The sequence below is a fragment of the Lasioglossum baleicum genome, chromosome 7 (assembly GCF_051020765.1).
Source record: "Lasioglossum baleicum chromosome 7, iyLasBale1, whole genome shotgun sequence".
NCBI lineage: Eukaryota > Metazoa > Arthropoda > Insecta > Hymenoptera > Halictidae > Lasioglossum > Lasioglossum baleicum.
In genome coordinates, this window is record NC_134935.1 from 14,109,240 (window position 1) to 14,126,806 (window position 17,567).

The 17,567-nt window shown below is 48.5% G+C and overlaps 1 protein-coding gene and 1 long non-coding RNA gene across 2 annotated transcripts in view; both read left to right on the forward strand.

Annotated features, from left to right (window-relative positions):
* Sano (CABIT domain-containing protein serrano) overlaps nucleotides 1-17,567 on the forward strand; it is a 213,747-nt gene that overhangs the window by 154,349 nt on the left and 41,831 nt on the right. The window contains exons 5-6 of the mRNA XM_076427888.1: nucleotides 6,971-8,801; nucleotides 9,061-9,256. Of these exons, the coding sequence (XP_076284003.1) occupies nucleotides 7,117-8,801; nucleotides 9,061-9,253 (1,878 nt within the window). The 5' untranslated portion in view covers nucleotides 6,971-7,116 and the 3' untranslated portion in view covers nucleotides 9,254-9,256. The remainder of the gene's footprint in view (nucleotides 1-6,970; nucleotides 8,802-9,060; nucleotides 9,257-17,567) is intronic.
* The window catches only part of LOC143210748 (uncharacterized), a 40,911-nt gene continuing 40,277 nt past the window's right edge, over nucleotides 16,934-17,567 (forward strand). Inside the window, exon 1 of the long non-coding RNA XR_013009334.1 lies at nucleotides 16,934-17,496. This is a non-coding gene — a long non-coding RNA (uncharacterized LOC143210748). The remainder of the gene's footprint in view (nucleotides 17,497-17,567) is intronic.

Here is a 17,567-nt window from a genome sequence, read left to right on the forward strand (position 1 = left end):
GGAGTGGTCATCATTTAATCCGCCTCATCAAGGATTTTATGGTGTTCATAAAAATATATATGTACACGTGTACGGGACGCATTAAACGGTAGAAAAACGACGACTTTACTGCATTTTACTTATCAAGAAATGCTGTAAATGCATAAACATATCGCGCGGCCTAATTACGGGCATCATCAACGATGCTGCGGCGAGTGGTCCCGCGAGCTGCGTAAATTTGAGATTGACGCAATAAATGCATACTTCTACGAGCATGGATCATTAGATCCATCTCTTCAGAGACGTCGACCCACGCGCTCCTCTTCGGGAACGTCTCTTCACGTCGGACAGGACGTCGCATTAGCAGAAATGAGCAGGTGGGTCGGGACAAGACGGCCGAGGGATGCACTTTTCTCGATAAAGGAAAAGCGAAGGGCCGCAAGTTGGATACCGGTAAAAACCGCTCCGCCGGTGACTAATTGTATGTTATTAGCCGGAGCGTATGCAAAATACGAATGCGCGACGCTCGCTCCCGGTGCACGCGAAAGCATGAAATAATTTACGACTGGCGGTGGTGCACTTCTCCGCGTTGCCCGCTGCACCACAGAACAACGAATTTTCAAAGTGCATTTCAGTGCAATACTGCACGATGCTCGCTCCAAATTGAATTTCAAACATCCTCTCGAACATTATTTCCACCAAATTCAATTTCAAACGTCTTTTAAAACTGTAGTTCTACCGAACTGAATTTCAGACATGTTCCAAAGCATTACTTGCTTGATATAATGCATTTTCTTTTAAATTAGCTGCATCCACCAGTGGACTAAAAATTATTCATATAAATTTACATAAAAGGATAATGATCCTGAATAAAATGTTTTTACTGTCCCATGACCATGCATATTATTTTAAACGGAACATTAGACATTAAAAAGTGTCTTATTGAGAATCTTTATTTTGAAGGAGATTCAGGATCACATAAAAATTGTTTCTTATGGAACTACGTAATTCATTATATTGTATTAAGAAAGAATTACTTTAGAGGTGTCCGAGGTCGAACTTGTTCATGCAGTTACATCGTACAGTTTAAACAAGAACATTTCTGCAATATAAAAACAGAGGCACGTCCTTGACCATTCGAACGGAAGACATGCATCTTCCGATAAGAATAAATACGGCCGGACAGCCTCAAAGATAGATGAGTCCGAAAGCGTGTCTCAGATCGCGAGGTATCCTAACAGTGTGCACAATGTAGCCACCCGATCATCAGTTTGTTGCGATAACTAGTCAAACTAATGAACCGGCGATCGTCCTTCTACACGGTCGGATACGAGACAGGAATTTCGTGTCGCCCTGCGAATGATGTATAAGTCGGATCGCTGGCGATGCGTTCACCATCGTTGTATGATGGAAGTGGCCGGGATAGCGGGCCGACACCTGGCCGATGTGGATCGTGATGGCGTGTCGCGTGACTCGAATGAGAAATGCGTCGCGAATCCTTGTTTTTTGCGCGAAGAACGTACGCCGATAGTACGCGGAGCTGACAGGGGAAGAGATGAATTGTAGGTATCTGCGTTTCCGTGCGTCGAAATTGAGACGTTGCACGGCTGTGGTTGATGTTCAGTTGGAGAAGTCTACCCCCTGGTGTCTAACCTCATCCTGTTGGAACTTTGCTGCTTTAATTGGGGGAGGGGGGTTGGTGCACAGATTATGCTAGGTTACTAACTTGAAGTTTTGATGGATTTTTACACTTCAATCATTTCGCGTCAAGGTTTCTTACCGTTTTATACTATTTTTGGTACTGTTTCATATAATTATGAATTGCTCTACAGGGTGTCCAAAAATTCCGGAAATGGGAGGTTCCTGAGATCATTTGAAGCAACATTTTCCTTTGAAAAAATGTTATCCGCGGCTTTGTTTAGGAGTTATTAACGAAAAATACTGACCAATCAGAGCGCGATCTAAACGCGAGTTGGCGCAGTAGGCTGGAGCGTCAACTGTCTATTGGCCGACTGTGGCAACTCGCGTCTAGGTCGCGCTCTGATTGGTCCGTGGTTTTTCGTTAATAACTCCTAAACCAAGCCGTGGATAATATTTTTGCAAAGGAAAATGTTGCTTCAAATGATCTCAGGAACCTCCCATTTCCGGCTCTTGAAGGAATTTTGGGACACCCTGTATACAGAAATATAAGAAAATGGCGTAAAAAGGGAATGTGGTTCTCGAGAGATGTGACTGAAAAGAAAAAGAAACCAAAAAATGTTAAAGAAACAGTATCGTTGTTTCGAAATTCAAAATTGATCCTCCTCAAGTATCTTGCAAACACCTTGTCATAATTGGACCTTCGCCAGCAATTCTACTTTTCCTTACTAAAGTTCATAAACTAATTTAAAATCAACAATGTATACTACACACATTCGATCTAAGAACAAGATCTTTGCCAGAATTGAGCATCGCCAGCATTCCAATTTAATTCCAAGAATAGAACCGTCCCAATTTCCTGAACAGCGTGCGAGGGTTAAAGGGTTGACAGTCTAAGGCACGAGGAGTGTCAACATCGGCCTAGATCCGAGCGTCCTTGAGTCATTAGCGGCACGATAGTGCAGCCATGCTATCGGTCGCGCAGCATCGCGAGATATCGATCTAGATTCCTCTCGACGTGGCTCGGCGGAACACAGGGGGCAGGGTCTATCTCTCCGGTCAAAGCTCCTTGAACAGCACCAGCACCAGCAGCAACAGAACTAGCAGCAACCGCGAGATTGCGAAACGTAGCTGCTGCCCTAACACTCGCAAACCGTTCGCATAGTTTCACGTCACAGTTGCGGCATACGTGCCCACCCGTAATTAGATTAATACACCGCGAAATTGGATTGCGAAACCGATGCGGGGCGGCCGGATACGACAAGTTTTTCGTGAGAACGCCACCAGGGTTAATTAAATCCCGACAGGTCGAGTGCAAACGACTTGTCACGTATTCCAGAGCCAAGAGGTGGAAGGACACCCTTTCGCTGATTATCGCACAGACACGGTGTTCTCTTTACACCCACTCAAGTAAATCACTATGGAATTTTTTATATCGATGAATTGTTTAACGGATTTCTGAGCTGATTTGAAATAACTTTTTCCTTTGCGAAAATATTCTCCGCCGCTTTGTTCTCGAGCAATCAACGAAGAAACGCGGACCAATCAGAGCACTTCTACCACGGACGTATTCCGGCTCGGCCAATGCCAACGCTCCACTTAGCCGTAGCCTCGCTCTGGTTGGTCCACGTTTTTCAATTCCTCAACAAAACAATAAATGAAAATTCTTTGCTCTTCTAAGAAATTATAAACGAAAGGGAAGTTCTGATCACAGTCGCGATAAAATAATATCGTATTATAAGAATGAACTTCTTTCTTCGTCAAGGGACTCTCAGAATCAGATTCCCAGCAGGCGGGGCGCAGACAGGCTGTGAGAGGGGTTCGAGGGGTGTGTGTGTGTAGTGGCCGATTAACCAAGGATCGCGTTCGCGTAAATCACTGCGCGCGTGTCCCTCCCTCGATCGCGATCGGATCGCGTTCGCCGGGATTTTTGCAGACGGTGGCGCATTCCCGGGCGGAGTAGCGTTCCATTCGCGATAAAGGCGACACAACGAGCCCCTGGCAGTCAGATAGAGAGGAGAGAGGAGAGAGAGAGAGAGAGAGAGAGAGAAGAGAGAAGAAAGAGGAGGGTCAGAGGCCCCGGTTGTCGTTACGCGTATCGATACGCGTCGCGATTATCGGCTCGAGCTGAGGAGAACAGGGTGAGAGGAGAGGGTTGGAAGCAGGAGAGGCAAGGACAATCGCGGCGGTGGCCGGTGTCGAAATCGGCTCGACGAAACAAAAGGATCGTAGAGACATCGGCGTCGTGGTAGCCGTGTACAGAGCCACGGTGAAAGCTGCCTCGAGCTGCAGCATATAATTCGAGGGCATGTCGATAAATCAGCCGACGCAAGCAACAACAGAGAGAAACAGAGATAACGAGAGAATAAGAGTGAGAGGGAGAGAACGGAGGGGAGGGGAAGAGTTGTAGCAGTCTCTCCCCGGAGAGAAACAGAGAGATGCCGTGTGCGTTGCGACACACGTTCGTCTAGTCGTGGGCGGCTTATTTCTCTGTGCAGCGTCGCTCGTGCATATATCGTCCGGATCGAACCGCGTCGATAGCTGCTCCCCACGATATCGAGACGAGCTGCGGAGATTATTCCGCGCCACGATCCTTCCCCAATTTTTTTAACAGCTCCGAGTGCTGTTTCGTTGTGCACTGGGTGCGGGAAGAGTAGGCTGAGGGCCCTGCAGGGCACTGTATTGACTCCGGGGGGAGCGGGGGCCACCAAGACACGCCCAGTTTTGATTTTATAGTACACTCCCGTACAATACGATCGAAAAATTGAAAAGATCTCGAATCCAGAGCATTGCTTCCTTTTCCTTATTTTTCCTTTTAGTCGAATGAGAAACGCACCCTTTTCATTATACTTTAAGGAAAAGTTTCTTGTTGAATCAATAGAAGATGAAAATAGTCGAAAATACGCACGGCAACCTCTCGATGAAGTCCACGGAAAATATAAAAAATAATTAGGCCCACATAGGGCCCAACTAATTTTCAGTGAACTTTCCTAATGGGAAATGCTGTGACCAGTTGCTCCTAAAAAGGGCAACCAAAGCCCACGCGAGTGATTAGAATGCAACCCCCATGAACCGATATCGGTAGTTCCCGGGCCGAAAGTATCTGCGCATCAGATCGTCTGCCACCTACCACCTGGAGGTATGACAAAAACGCGACGCGTCACCAGGGCCGGTGAATCATCGGCAGAGATGAGTCCCCGTTGGGCCCGGGCCCACACGGAAGTCCGTTCTCCCCATCCCGTGCGTCCCATTCTAACGATCCCCGGGCAATTTATCGCCGCGGCCGTGTGAAAGGCCCATTCAGAGTGTAACGTGGCTGGATATCGGGGGGATAATGAAATCGCGCGGTGAAAATCGAGCCGTCTGAAAGGGGCCTTGCAAGATGGCCCGCAGCCGGCCCGAGATAAGCACCGCGGTGACCAATGACCCGGGGCGTCGTGACAGGCGCGCCTCTAGGAAGTTATTCGACACACTCCTCCTCTGTCCTGCATTCTCCTACACGCTCCTCGTCCTCCATCCTCCTCTTCGTCCTCTTCGTTCTCGTCCTCCTCCAACCTCGTTTCTCCTCCACAGTGCCGCGATCCTCGTACCGGGGCCTTCTACACACATAGGCTTTCACGGCGGATTCTAGCGGCGCGCCGGCTCGATGCAAATTTGTATTGGAATTTTTCCCTGGGAACGGTGCTTTGATCGAACGCAGGAAACCGTTAAGTTCCTTCGCGGCGTGCGTGTTCCCGTGATAAGGCGATTACGCGATACGGGAACAGACGGATCGCGGCTGTATCTGATACACGATGGGCCCGGCCCGAGCCGGCCCGGAACGTCCCCACGCGATGGGAACCGAGATCCCCAACAGCCAGGAGACATCTCTCTCACCTGTGCAATGGATTCGACTAGCTCGTTCGCTTTTTAGTGTGGATTTATAGTGGAGCAGCGAGGTGAGCTGTGCGGTGAAAAAAAAAGAAAAACAATGAAAATACATGTGTACTTTTTCTTTAGTATGTGTCGAAATGTTCTCACGAATATTGGTTTCTTTTCACCGCGCCGCTATCATCGATGCTCGCAGCTCCACTATAAATCCACCCTTACTCCACTTCGCGCACAATCCTGGCTTTGTTTCATTTTGTTCGAGGATTAATGGACTCCTTCTTTAAAGAAATACTTTGTTTACGTAAGCGAGTCCTGCTATCTGTGAAAGGAAAGATTGGTATGACCGATTTTTGGTCCGCTTTCTGCTGGAGTATAGCGACGCACGGGTCAGAGATCAGCCGATAGAATTGAGTTTGAGGCAGAACTGACTTCCTAATGTGGTGTCCGCATCATCGGCGTATCCAAACGATTCTTGTTGAGGATCAGCCTGGTGGCAACGTGTATCTCGAAGCCTGGTTACCTAACGAGCGTACACCGGGCCCGAAGTCTACGTAAATGGGCGGTGCCGCCGATTGTTTCGGATTTCTCTAAAGCGTATATCACGTCGGAGGAAAGTAACGATCGTGACTCGGCCATCGAGCATCGCGCCTCTCTGCAACGCTCTGCAACGCTCTGCACAGCGGTCCGCATTAAACGATTCTCCCGGACGAATTGCTTCACGGTTATGCCGATCGGCACGGAAATTCCGTCGGTTATTCCGTAACGCGGCTCTTGGGAACAGCCCTGCTCCAGAACTATCTCTCTAACCGAGCTGATGCTTCCGTGTTACCTCCGGCCGGTCTCGCCGTATCGGATATCGTTCGGACGATTATATAAATCGCGGTCGCTTGCCACCGACTACTCGATCGTTTCGCGCCGGCAATTATCGCTTTCCTCAGTTTTTTCTTTTATTCGGCCCCTTAACCTCTTCATTTATTTCGTGACTGGATCAACCGAAGTTATTTTATCGTCCACCGATCGACCGAAAGAAATTGCGACTTTGGCGTGGCCGTGTGTTCAGAATGAAACTGTGATATAATGGTTCTATAGATATCGATTGATGTTGGCTAACTTCTTTTCGGACGATCATGGCGGATGATTGGGAGAAACATTTTTCTTCATATTCTTTTCGAGGTACCCCAAAAATAGCAAGAAGTACTCGAACAGAATGGAAAATATGTTCCTGAACAAATCTACGAATAAAAATATGAATTTTTCTACGAATACACTGCTACGAACTTTCGTTGTGCGACTGGAGCTTTCTGAATTTTTTGAGCAGACCAAACTTTGAAAATTTGTCAAAAATATACTTAAAAATTTTTTGGAATTCTCCTCGTTCCACTCGCCGAAGAACAAGAGCACACCGCAAAGCTCTCTCATGAACTAACACTTCAATATCAACTACCAGTCAAACTAACAGAGAACCTTTCACTTGAATTTCCAGATGGAGCATAGAGGCGCGGCGCCCGCCCATCAGGAGCACCAGTAGCGATCATCTTGGGTCGGGGCCCACTCGGGCCCAGTGGCGGGTGACGTCCGGGCCGGGTGCGGGTCCGTGCTCGCGAGGGTGTGCGGCGTTGTAGCGCCGCGATGGCCGCGACGGACGGTCAGATCGTGGTAGCAGCGGCCCGGTGGGCCGAGGAAGCAACATACCTTCGGGAATTTGTCTCCAAGTACCGCCTACCCGCGGTAATCAAGATCACTAAAGGCCAATACGGCGGTCTAGGAGTTCCAACCTTACCAGCGCCAAGTTTGCAGAGCACAGCCTTGTTGGTCTCAGCAGGACGTCGTCGTAAAATCGTAGCCCAAGCAGTGAAGATCAAAGAGGGTCGTCGAGTGGTCGGTGTAGGTCCACGATTGGCAATCCCGGACTCTTACGCCGGGTACTTCGAGATCCTGAGTGAAGAAGGTCGAGCAGTCCGAGGGATCGAATCTGTTAGCGAGCTATGCCGAAGATGTCCCGAAGAGGGTGCATTGGTTCGAGAAACGGTTCGCGGGATAGCCTGCAGGGTGGACGACGACACGGGGATGGTAGTCCCGGAGGGTACGAGGACTCTGGCGGCTGGCGAGACGATCGTGACGGCAGGTGAGGTGAGTCTACCTGGCCGTGGTCGATTTTTACGCTGCGTGGATTGTCGTGGCGAGAGTGTTCTTCTTGGCATGGAGCAGCGAGGTCGCTTCAGCGCTTTGGCACGTGAGGACAACATCAGCGGCGTGCATACAGCCCGGGCGTTGCTCAGCAAGCGCCTGCCTTTGACAGTGCGACTGGTGCACGGCCAGCCTCCCAGAGGTCTGAAGTCTTCCTCGCAGTTCGTCCCTGAGCTCAGGCTGCTGTCTACCTTCGAGGAGGAGCATGTATTCGCGCTGCCACTTCAAAGAGAGGGCGCGGCGGTCGCGCTTCCGCTCGCCGCGCCCCTCAAGCTGGTCAAAGCGAGGAATGAAGAAGCCCTCAGGTCTATGCAAGAGTTCACCAGGCTGGTGGAACGCGCGTCCCGGCTTGTAGCCGACGTAGCAGACCGGGCACATGTGCTGGATGGTCGTCTTGGTGAAAGCAAGCCCTCCAGGCAGACCAGAAGCGGAGCAGGCTTCCTCAGGCGGTCGTCCACCAATTCGGACAACGGGCCGCTAGGTCACCACAGGAATAACAACGGACACCATCATCACCATCATCATTACCACAGCAATGGACACCAGGCGTCCTCGGGACACGCGGGATACCGGGATGAGAATCGTGTTCCTCCTTCGGCTTGTACCGAGGAGTACGACGAGATTGATCAGATTTACGACTACGTCCGCGGATTTGCACCCTTGCCGAAGAGTGTCAGGTCTCCTTATGAAAATCCGCTGCCTGCTACACAAGGGAATAGTCCACCTCTCACACCGGTCACTGTCACGATTGCGCCGTTGTTGGACGACAGACCTGAACCACCGCCTATCGAGACCATCCCGACCAAGAAGATTCAAGCGGAGAAAAGGACAAGGCGCGCTGTGAAAGAGGCACCCCAGCCTAGGGTTGAAAAGCCGCCGTTAGCGAAGCTGTACGTGAAGAATAGTGGTACCCAGAGAGGACGTCCATTGATGAGGCAGAAGAGCGCGTCACCGCTGAAGGAGACGCCACCCGGCTACAAGGGAGGATCCCCGCTTTTTAATATTCGATACAAGAGCTTGACTAATCTGCAACAGGCTATGGAGCTGGATGGGACCCTGGACTCTAGCCATTCTGGAGGGAGGACGTCGGGGGACTCTGGTGCTGGCGCTAAGCTGCCGGAAAAAAGGTATTAGAGATGGATCTTCAATCTGGCTCTTCCTGCCATTCCTCTTTGAAACATTTGCTAGATCCAGTCTAGGTTAGGTTCTGAAAATTATTAAAATTCAAGTCTACCTATTCGACTATTTAGAAACAATCTGATCTAAAATCTGGACTTGATAGAAAACGCTTGTTAGGGTCAGCTTCCAGAGTAGCTTCATCGAAGAAGATCGGTTTCGAATTTTAGAGTGAACAGGTAGCCAACGTTTCATGAAATGTCCATGTAGATCGCGGCGTCTGAGCAGACCCCGTTCGCTGACGAACCTAGTGTGGGAGCTACGCGGCGGAAGTGGATTAGGTTGTACCAGACCGGAAACCCCGCCACCAACCACAGCAGCTCCACTGCCACCGACTAAATGTGGACCACGTCTGGCTGTCACCGTGGTGGCACCGCGACGCGTCGGCACGCTCTACCTCTAACTCGTAAGTACCACTCAACAATTCATCTAAAGCCATCTCGACATTCAACTGCGTTCTTCCTCGACCCAGTTTCTCGGTACGTTCTTCAACATAGGAGACGCTGAAAATAACAATCCTCTGCTAAGCTGCTTCCGCATAATTGGAGCTGTGCAGTCACATCCGAGATCGTAATTAACCTGTGTAATCATAGATGTACTGTCTGCGAGACACTCGAGAGCTGTAGAATCACTCGTACCTTCTCTTATGTGGCTTTAATTGAATTCCGCTGTGCTGTAAACTTTTTCTAAATCCATTCAAAGAATACCGAAGTGAACTTAAAAACATTTTAGCTAAAGACACCCTAATTAAAGACATAATAAACGACGGAGCACATTGAAAATGCAGAGTAGTCCGAATTGAATGATCAGATACTCCACCTACTGCTCAAGAGACTTGGCACTCTCTCGAACCTTTCACGCTACACTTCGATCGCTCAAGTCCACGCAAGCTCATAGCACATAAATCCCCGATAGACGATAGGACGATCGTGTTTCATCGATTCCTGGGAATACAAACGATCGCTCACGGACCTCGAGCCGATCGAATTGAGCCTGGATCAGGCTTGAAAGCGGAGTTTTATTGCGATCGGGCATCGGTCGCGCAGGATTATCAGCAGGATCGGAATAAAATTAAATTAATGATCCTATATCACGGGTCGGCCTACTCGCCTAATCGGTTACCACCGCACGCGGCAGCCTCTGACTACAAATCCTCTCATTAAGTGCAAGTTTTTGCCGCGAGGAGCACTTTGTCGCCTCGTAAACGCCGCGTAAAAACGCACGGTTGCTAAAATCGCATCAAGAGGGAGCGAGAGCGAAACACGAAGCCGGAGAAAAACAGAGAGATCCAGAAAGCGTGAGAGAAGAATAGAGCTAGAGAGGAATAGCGAAGGTACAGCTCTTTTCTAATGAGATTAATTTCCCGTCGCTACTTTATTGGCTAAGAGAAGGCGATACGTCGAACGTTCCCCCTCTACCCGATATACTGTCCTCCTCGGGCCACTCTGTTTACCTGTCTCGTAGCCCCCCTTCCCGGCAACCGCAATCAACAAGGAAGGCGTACCGGTTACGGGGCAGTTAGACCGTACTTTGTCCGGCGAAATCGTTAAATTTACAGGATCGGAGCCGGGTCGATCCTTTAACGAAGCATTTTACTGGCCGTTATAAAAGGCGAGCAGGTGTTTCCCTATTGCCGTGACTCCTTATTCGCTTAATCGCCCCTTGCCTCTCGGTCGCCGATCGTCATAACCACGGCTAGGAAACGCACCTGTGCTATCCAGGAAGCGGACCCTTTCTCGCCAGCGAATTATTGTTGCCAGCCGAAGGAGAGTCGCTACACCGTGCCTTCCCCGGTTACCTTCTTCTCAGCCGAACCATGAGTGCTTGTAATTGCTACCGACCATTCAAGCCCACCGCAAAATCAAACGGATTTAATATCGAGGCTTGTTGGAATAATTTATGATCTGGCCGACTGTGTGTGCATGATCTGCATATGTTCTCGAGAAACTTGTAGATGCAGACGTTTAGGGCTTCTGGGCGCCATTTTTGTTGGCGCGTTTCCTGTTGGAAGTTGCAAAATTGATGATGCGAGGTTGTCTTCCTTGCAATCACACAGCAGTTCCAATGGAAAATTAATCTTGTAAGTTTTTTAAATATTGTGCAATGGGATTGAATGGTCTTCTGTGATGTTCGATTTAATTGCGAAACGCCGGTTTCTACTTTTTTTCAAATAAAAAGCTGTTATTTATCAATAATATCAACCTTTTGCACCGTTTTCTTGATTTTCACGGATCACTTAAAAAACTGTCCCGGGTTCGAGAACGAGAGTAATGGGGAGCAGAGGACCGACGAAGAGGTGCAGGGGATAATGAGAGAATCGGCAAACGAGAGAAGGACGAAACGGTAGATCGTTGGATCGGGTGGATCGCGGAACTCGACAGCCTCGGGATACATAACGTCATCCTCGCTCGGTGCAGCGATATAATAGCCCTGGTTTGCCTCGGAGCCGCTCCGTGAACGGAATTAAACGAGAGCAGGTTCAACGGCTGAACAAACCGTGGCTTCCGGTCACTGGTGCCCCCTTTCGTCCTCCCTCTTCGTGTGCCACCTTCTTCTCTCCTGTTCAGGCGGCCAGAGGATCTCTCCCGATCCTGGTCCACATCGACGTGTTCTTCCTTGCCGCCCGCGACTCGAGATCGCATACTAAAATTATGATTACTCGGAGGAGAAACCTGGTTGCAAACGATTGACCATTCTGCGATCCTGTGCGTCGATGTCCCCCTTCCTTCTTCATCTTCGACGCTGTTCTTCCGTCGACGCTCTGCCCGGTAGCCAGCGATCATCGCGAATGAACGGGAACTGGTATCGAACGAGATGCCAACATTCTAGCGCGTCGTTTCGGGTCTTCCGTATGATAAGACCGTGATTATGCCAAACCTGTTTTGATAAGCGACTTTTTGGAGAAGCGGGATGGGGCGACGGAATTTGTGGGTGGGAGCTGGTGTGACCGAAATGTACCGTTCGCTGAACTGTGGATGGATATTTATTGCAGGAAGAGATACATCATATGGGGCGAACGTGTAGAAATTAGATGGGAAGGTAGAATGACAATTATCCACTTCTAATATAGGAGTTTTTGGATTAGCAGTCTTGGAGAATCATCTTTGTGAATATAATATAAGATAATATAGCAATTTTTTAAAAATATCTGTTAGGTGACCATTTTTGGATACTGCCAAATGTGTATTATACAGGGTGTCTCAGCTGAAGGAGGTCACCTAAATATCTCCTTTATTTTTAATGCCACAAAATCTATGGTATCGAAGGAGAAATATCATAGAAGAACAATTTCTTTTGTCCGGTTATTTTTTCATAGTTTTTTCAAGGTCACCGTTATTTTTTTTATCGGGAAACTTACTTTTTATTCCATCTTATAGCGACTGAAAAAATACATTTGAATATGCTTAAGTCATTAACAAGATGGAATAAAACAAAAAGTTTTCCCGATAAAAAATAAGGATAACCTTGAAAAAATTACTAAAAAATAACCGGACAAAAAAAGTTGTTCTTCTATGTCATAGTCCTTCTTCGATACCATTTAAATTATGTCATAAATATTTTTTTGTGGCATTAAAATTCAAGGAAATATTTAGGCGGCCTCCTTCAGATGAGACACCCTGTAGAATAGTTCATGGTCGTCTCACTTCTTCATCTGTGAGTTTGTACTTCTCTTTGAGAATGGATGGAACAATTTTCTTGGTATCCATAATTGCGTGCAACAAATTCGTTCGCACCGAGTTTTTTGTTACAATTCTGTGCAATATGTAGTCAATAAACAAAAAGAAATTGTCCATGACAAGTTGGCTCTCCACCTCGCTCAAAGGACGCCCAAGGTCACCATTTTCTCCGTAATTAATTAACCACCGACCGTCGCGACGGCGTAGTTCTCCCCTGTGTTTCGATCGGGAGACACCTGGTAATTTTCAGCTGACGCGTTCGCCGCCGCACGAACACTTGCGCACACGCACGGTAGAGGAGAGCCTTAGGCTAGCCGCAGGTGACACGCGAGCGTGCAGTAATCTGGATTAAAATTTGTTTCGCATATTCCGACGAATTAGTTCCGACAAAAAATACTAGTAAAAACAGAATTTGTCCAATTGCAGTATCAATCCCAATCGTGAACCAGTCTCGTTCTAAACTTCAGAAGGTATAGATATGACCAATAGCAGTATCAATCTTGATCTTGAGTCAACAACATTGACTAGTAACATAACCTAAAGTATTAACTTACTCGCCTAAAGTATTGTTCTTTAAAATGATCCAAGAAACATCCTGTTTCCTCTTACATTCTAGGAACTATTCATCTTCGGACATGATAGATTCATTTGATCTACATCATCCAACCCTGAGGCTAATATTTTGCATTTCGTGTGAGGGTTACTTCTCTGAGCCCAGGTCGAAATAAAATAGAAAAATGGTCGGTCCGGTTGGCGCTGGCAAGTCTCGCGAATTTTTCTGCGGCGGGGAGTATGGTGCGGATTGATTTTACGCGGGGATTCTCGGGGAGTTTGTTGAAATCCTCGCGGTAGATGGCCGGTAGATGGAATCCTGTGGAATCCCCCGGCAGCTCCTTTGTCCGCGGATCCCTCGAATCCCTCGCATATCTCGATCCTCTATCCTCCATCCAGCCTAGTCTCCGGGAAATCCTTTCGATCCTTCAGCCCGAGCAATTCCATCTCTGCAACCGGGATACAGTTATAGCAGCAGGAAGTTGGTGTACTGTTAGGGGCTACCGCGCGCAGGAAACCCTGGTTCCCGAACGGGCAATTAGTCGCGAGGCTTCTTCTTCTTCTTCTTATGCTTCTCGCTCTCTCCTCTTCATCTCCACCTCCTCATCTCTCGTTTCTTTTTCTTCATGCTCTCGCGGACAACGATTTCCTCCGGCGCCGAGTAAAGATGTCGATTCCGCGGTGTCACACGGTCTAGACCCGCTTATGGGATCCCATGCTCGGTGACCGGAACGACTCTCGGCCGGTGCTCTTCCACCATTCGATAGTTCCTAATCGATTGATTAAGTAATTATCTGGTTAATGACCCCGGTGCTATAGACGAACCGATAAAACGGTCTTACGGGCGACACTTCTCTATAGCTTTAGCAAATTGAAGCCGGATCAAGGCTTAAGGACTCGACCCTCCTTGCCTCAGGCAAATGGCGATCGAATGAGCTGTTTCGCTGAAGGGTCTCCAACATCAAACTCTCTGACTTCTCTCGGAATCGAGAAGCCGAGTTTATGGGGATCCCATGGCAATAATCTGCGAATCGCCGATCCGAAAATATGGCCGCTATAAAATTTATTGGACCTGTTAGAAGTTGAAGATCGAGAACCAACTCCCTAGATTAAGCTTTCAGAGATTATTACTAATATTTTCCGTCGAGAGCCTCGGAATTCCTCGATGCTCAACTCTTGCACACTGGTCAACGGATGGAAACATATAAATTTCATTTATTCAGGAAAAAATATTCTTTTAAATCAATTTATATATTGCAGCTAGAAAAATTGTAATTATCAGTGCACGAGCATTAGAATTTCAAATAATATTATATGTGAATATGGAAATGTAAAGCAACGTTTAGAAATTGTATCTACGATGAAGAGAGAGAGAGAGAGAGAAAGAGCTAGAGGGAAGAATTTATTTTATAATAATTTTCCGTCGAACAAAATCCAATGTGTTCCAAATGAAATTGAAGTAGCGCCATCAATTATAATCGGCGAATGTCGCCAGCCTTTTGCGAAGTTAATTATTCGAGTTAATCGGTTTCGGTTCTCGTCATGACGCACAGTAGTCGGTCGAGGAATGATCGATGTCGCAACAAGTACAAGTAGTTTTCACTATCGTGGCCGAATCCATGCATATTTATCGGCGGAGCCAGCTGCGCGCATTGGATGCAAATTAAAGACGGGCCTCATTACCCTCTCTGGTGAGCACTCTCTGTCCCATTGTCTGCCTACGTGTTTTCTGGCTGGCAGCCAGGATGCCTCCTCGCATAGTTCATTGGTCCGCCAGGTTCGTTCTCTTCTTGTTTGAGTCACGCGCGATTTTTTCGCCTATTTTACAAAGACGGCCCCGGTCTGACTACCGGGAGGAACAATAATAGAGGAATGGGAAGCGGAGGATGCAATATTGGTGTGCCATCTTTTCACAGAAACTGCCACCTACGTTTTCAGAGGCGTTTTTTCGTGTGGAATGACGTAGGTGTAGGATCACAGTTGTTTGAGATAAGAGTACCGTCGGGGAAACTGTGTTTATGAAAACGTGGATGCTGATTGGTTGTACGTTAGGTCTAAAATCAGGTATTAATACTGTTACGGATTAGGATGGATAAAACTCAGCACTGAGGTCAAACTTTAACTTTATTCACCCAAGTCGGGTACGTTCAAAATGTCCGAGAACTTGTACAAAAAACACAAGATGTAACGGGCCAAAACACAGCTCGTTTTGGCCTGAGAAGTTCAATAAAGAGTTCAGATGAAAACTGATGAGTTTCCCTTTGTAGGTGGATAGATAGCGAGATACACATATAGCGCCGTGAATCCCGTAGATAGGCGAATCGAACTATATTTACTCGCGAAAACCGGTCAAGAGACGCGCGACGTTTACCGTGAGAGAGAGCAAGAACGATTGATTTAGATCGACCAGCAGCGAGAAGTTCTCTCTCACCGTCGGGGCAATGACTTTTCGATATGAGCCGCTGGGCCAATAGAAACTGTATTAGCCCAGTCGATAATCGATCCGACGGCGATGGCCTATAGCGCGGCGCGCTGCTAATCGATCATCGATCCTCGCGATGTCGCAAGGATCAGCCAATACGTGGGCTGCGTGGTGGATTGTGCGTCACGATCCTACGACACGCGTGGCCAATCCCAAACATTCCGCCCGTCTCGTCATTCATTGACGAAATTGAGAAGAATGAATGGGTCGGAAACGCGCGGCGTAGTAACCTGAAACAAACTACGAGTAATAGTGGCACCGAGTGAAGTGATCGTGAGATGAAGTGATGATCGGCGAGATTACAACTTAGATGGAGCAGTGATACAGAGGTGAGTGAATGACAGCTGAGATAGCTAAATTAGAAAAATAGTGGATCGTGTAGGTGATCCACCACGAAGTAGATTAAACTATAATTCGCTTATAGCTACGGATCGGAAAACCGCGTGGGAGTCCAGCCTCTGGAGTTCCTCCAGTATCCCTTTCCTCGTCTTCCGGCGACAACCGAGCGATCAGGTTGGGCACCGGTCGAAGAAATGGCGACGTCAAGAGGCGCAAAGTTGCGAGTAAAACCAGATGCCATAGAGATAACCTGGATACTGGCGGCTCCTCGAGGTTGGGCTCGGAAATAGCGGTGATGCGCTCTCCGATTGAGAAGTGCCCCGGCGTCAGGGCTGCAGGATCCTCAGGGTCGTCTGTCAAGGTTAGTACGAATTTTGAGAGACGGCAAGCTTCGATACCAGTCAGGAGCGTGGTCAGCTCCTCGAAGGATCGTAGCTGCTTTCTGATTATCCTGCGTCGGTGGTGCTTAGCTGAGTTGACCGTAGCCTTCCGGATTTCTCCAAAGTGTGGAGAGGAAGGGAGATTAGATTTCCAGGAGTTGCCTTCCCTGGAGTTCCGCTGACCACGATCCTGCTTGGATCGAAGGTGCGTAGGTGCATCATAATAGCTTTCAGATCTGTAAAAGGGAACGTTGTTAGAGCTAACGGAAGAATTTTGAATTTTAGATTGAGCAGATTGCACTTTGCTGAGTAAACAAACGGTGCTAAGATGGATACAAGGTGTTACCAACAGAAGACCGCTGAGGATCCAACCCTCCTGGCGTAGCGTTGCCAAGGGAGGTTGTGTTCTCCCATGAAGGCCTCGGTTGTGGGCAGCTTCGACCCACAACGTAGCCAGAGGGGATACGTACAGTGGAGATGTTCCGCCGAGCACAGCTCGCTCGGGGAACCCAGAGTTCTGGAGAGAAGCAGCAGTAATCTGGCAGAGGCAAGAGCGAGAGCGCGAGAACCAGTTGATGCCGAAAAAGAAGTGAAGGATGAGAGCTTCCCATCCACCGACTCCTTTCAGCTTTGCGGTGGAGTGACCATCCAGAATGCTCCTGGAGTTGGGTGCCCACGCGCGACGTGGAAACCCGCCCGCCATGCGGATCCAGCACTCCGATGGAAGCCAGCTGAGGCTCCAGCGATTCTGTCGTAAAGTGAAAAGAGCAGTTTGTGTCCCCCCATGCTGGCATCGTTTGTGGGCAGCTTTGACCCACAACTTAGCCTGAGGGGATACATGAAGATGATATCTTCCTCCGAGCGCAGCTAGCTCGGGGAACCCAGAAATCACGAGGGATGAAGAAGTGGAGAATTGGCAGCAGACCGAGGTAGAGAGTCCGTTGTTGCTGAAGACGCAGTGAGTGGTAAGGTCCCATTCGCCGAATCCTTTCAGCTCGGAGGTAGAGAGATCGTCAAGGCGGCTCCTGCAGTTGAAGGTGCGATGTTGAAACCCGCCCGCCATGAGGAGCTCTCGGAGTTCCGGCGACTTAGGTCCCGCCTCAGGACGTGTGTCCACTCCTAGAAGATGGTCAGCCAAGCAGCTGACTCTCCTGATGCGAGAGTCCAGTGGGTAGAGGGGCTCCTCCACCTTAGCGAGGTGACAGCTGGGTGCGAGGTACGGTGCACAAATTAGACTGCAAGTTACAGTTCTCAGATCGCAATTGAGTAATTTTATTTCCTGTGCAG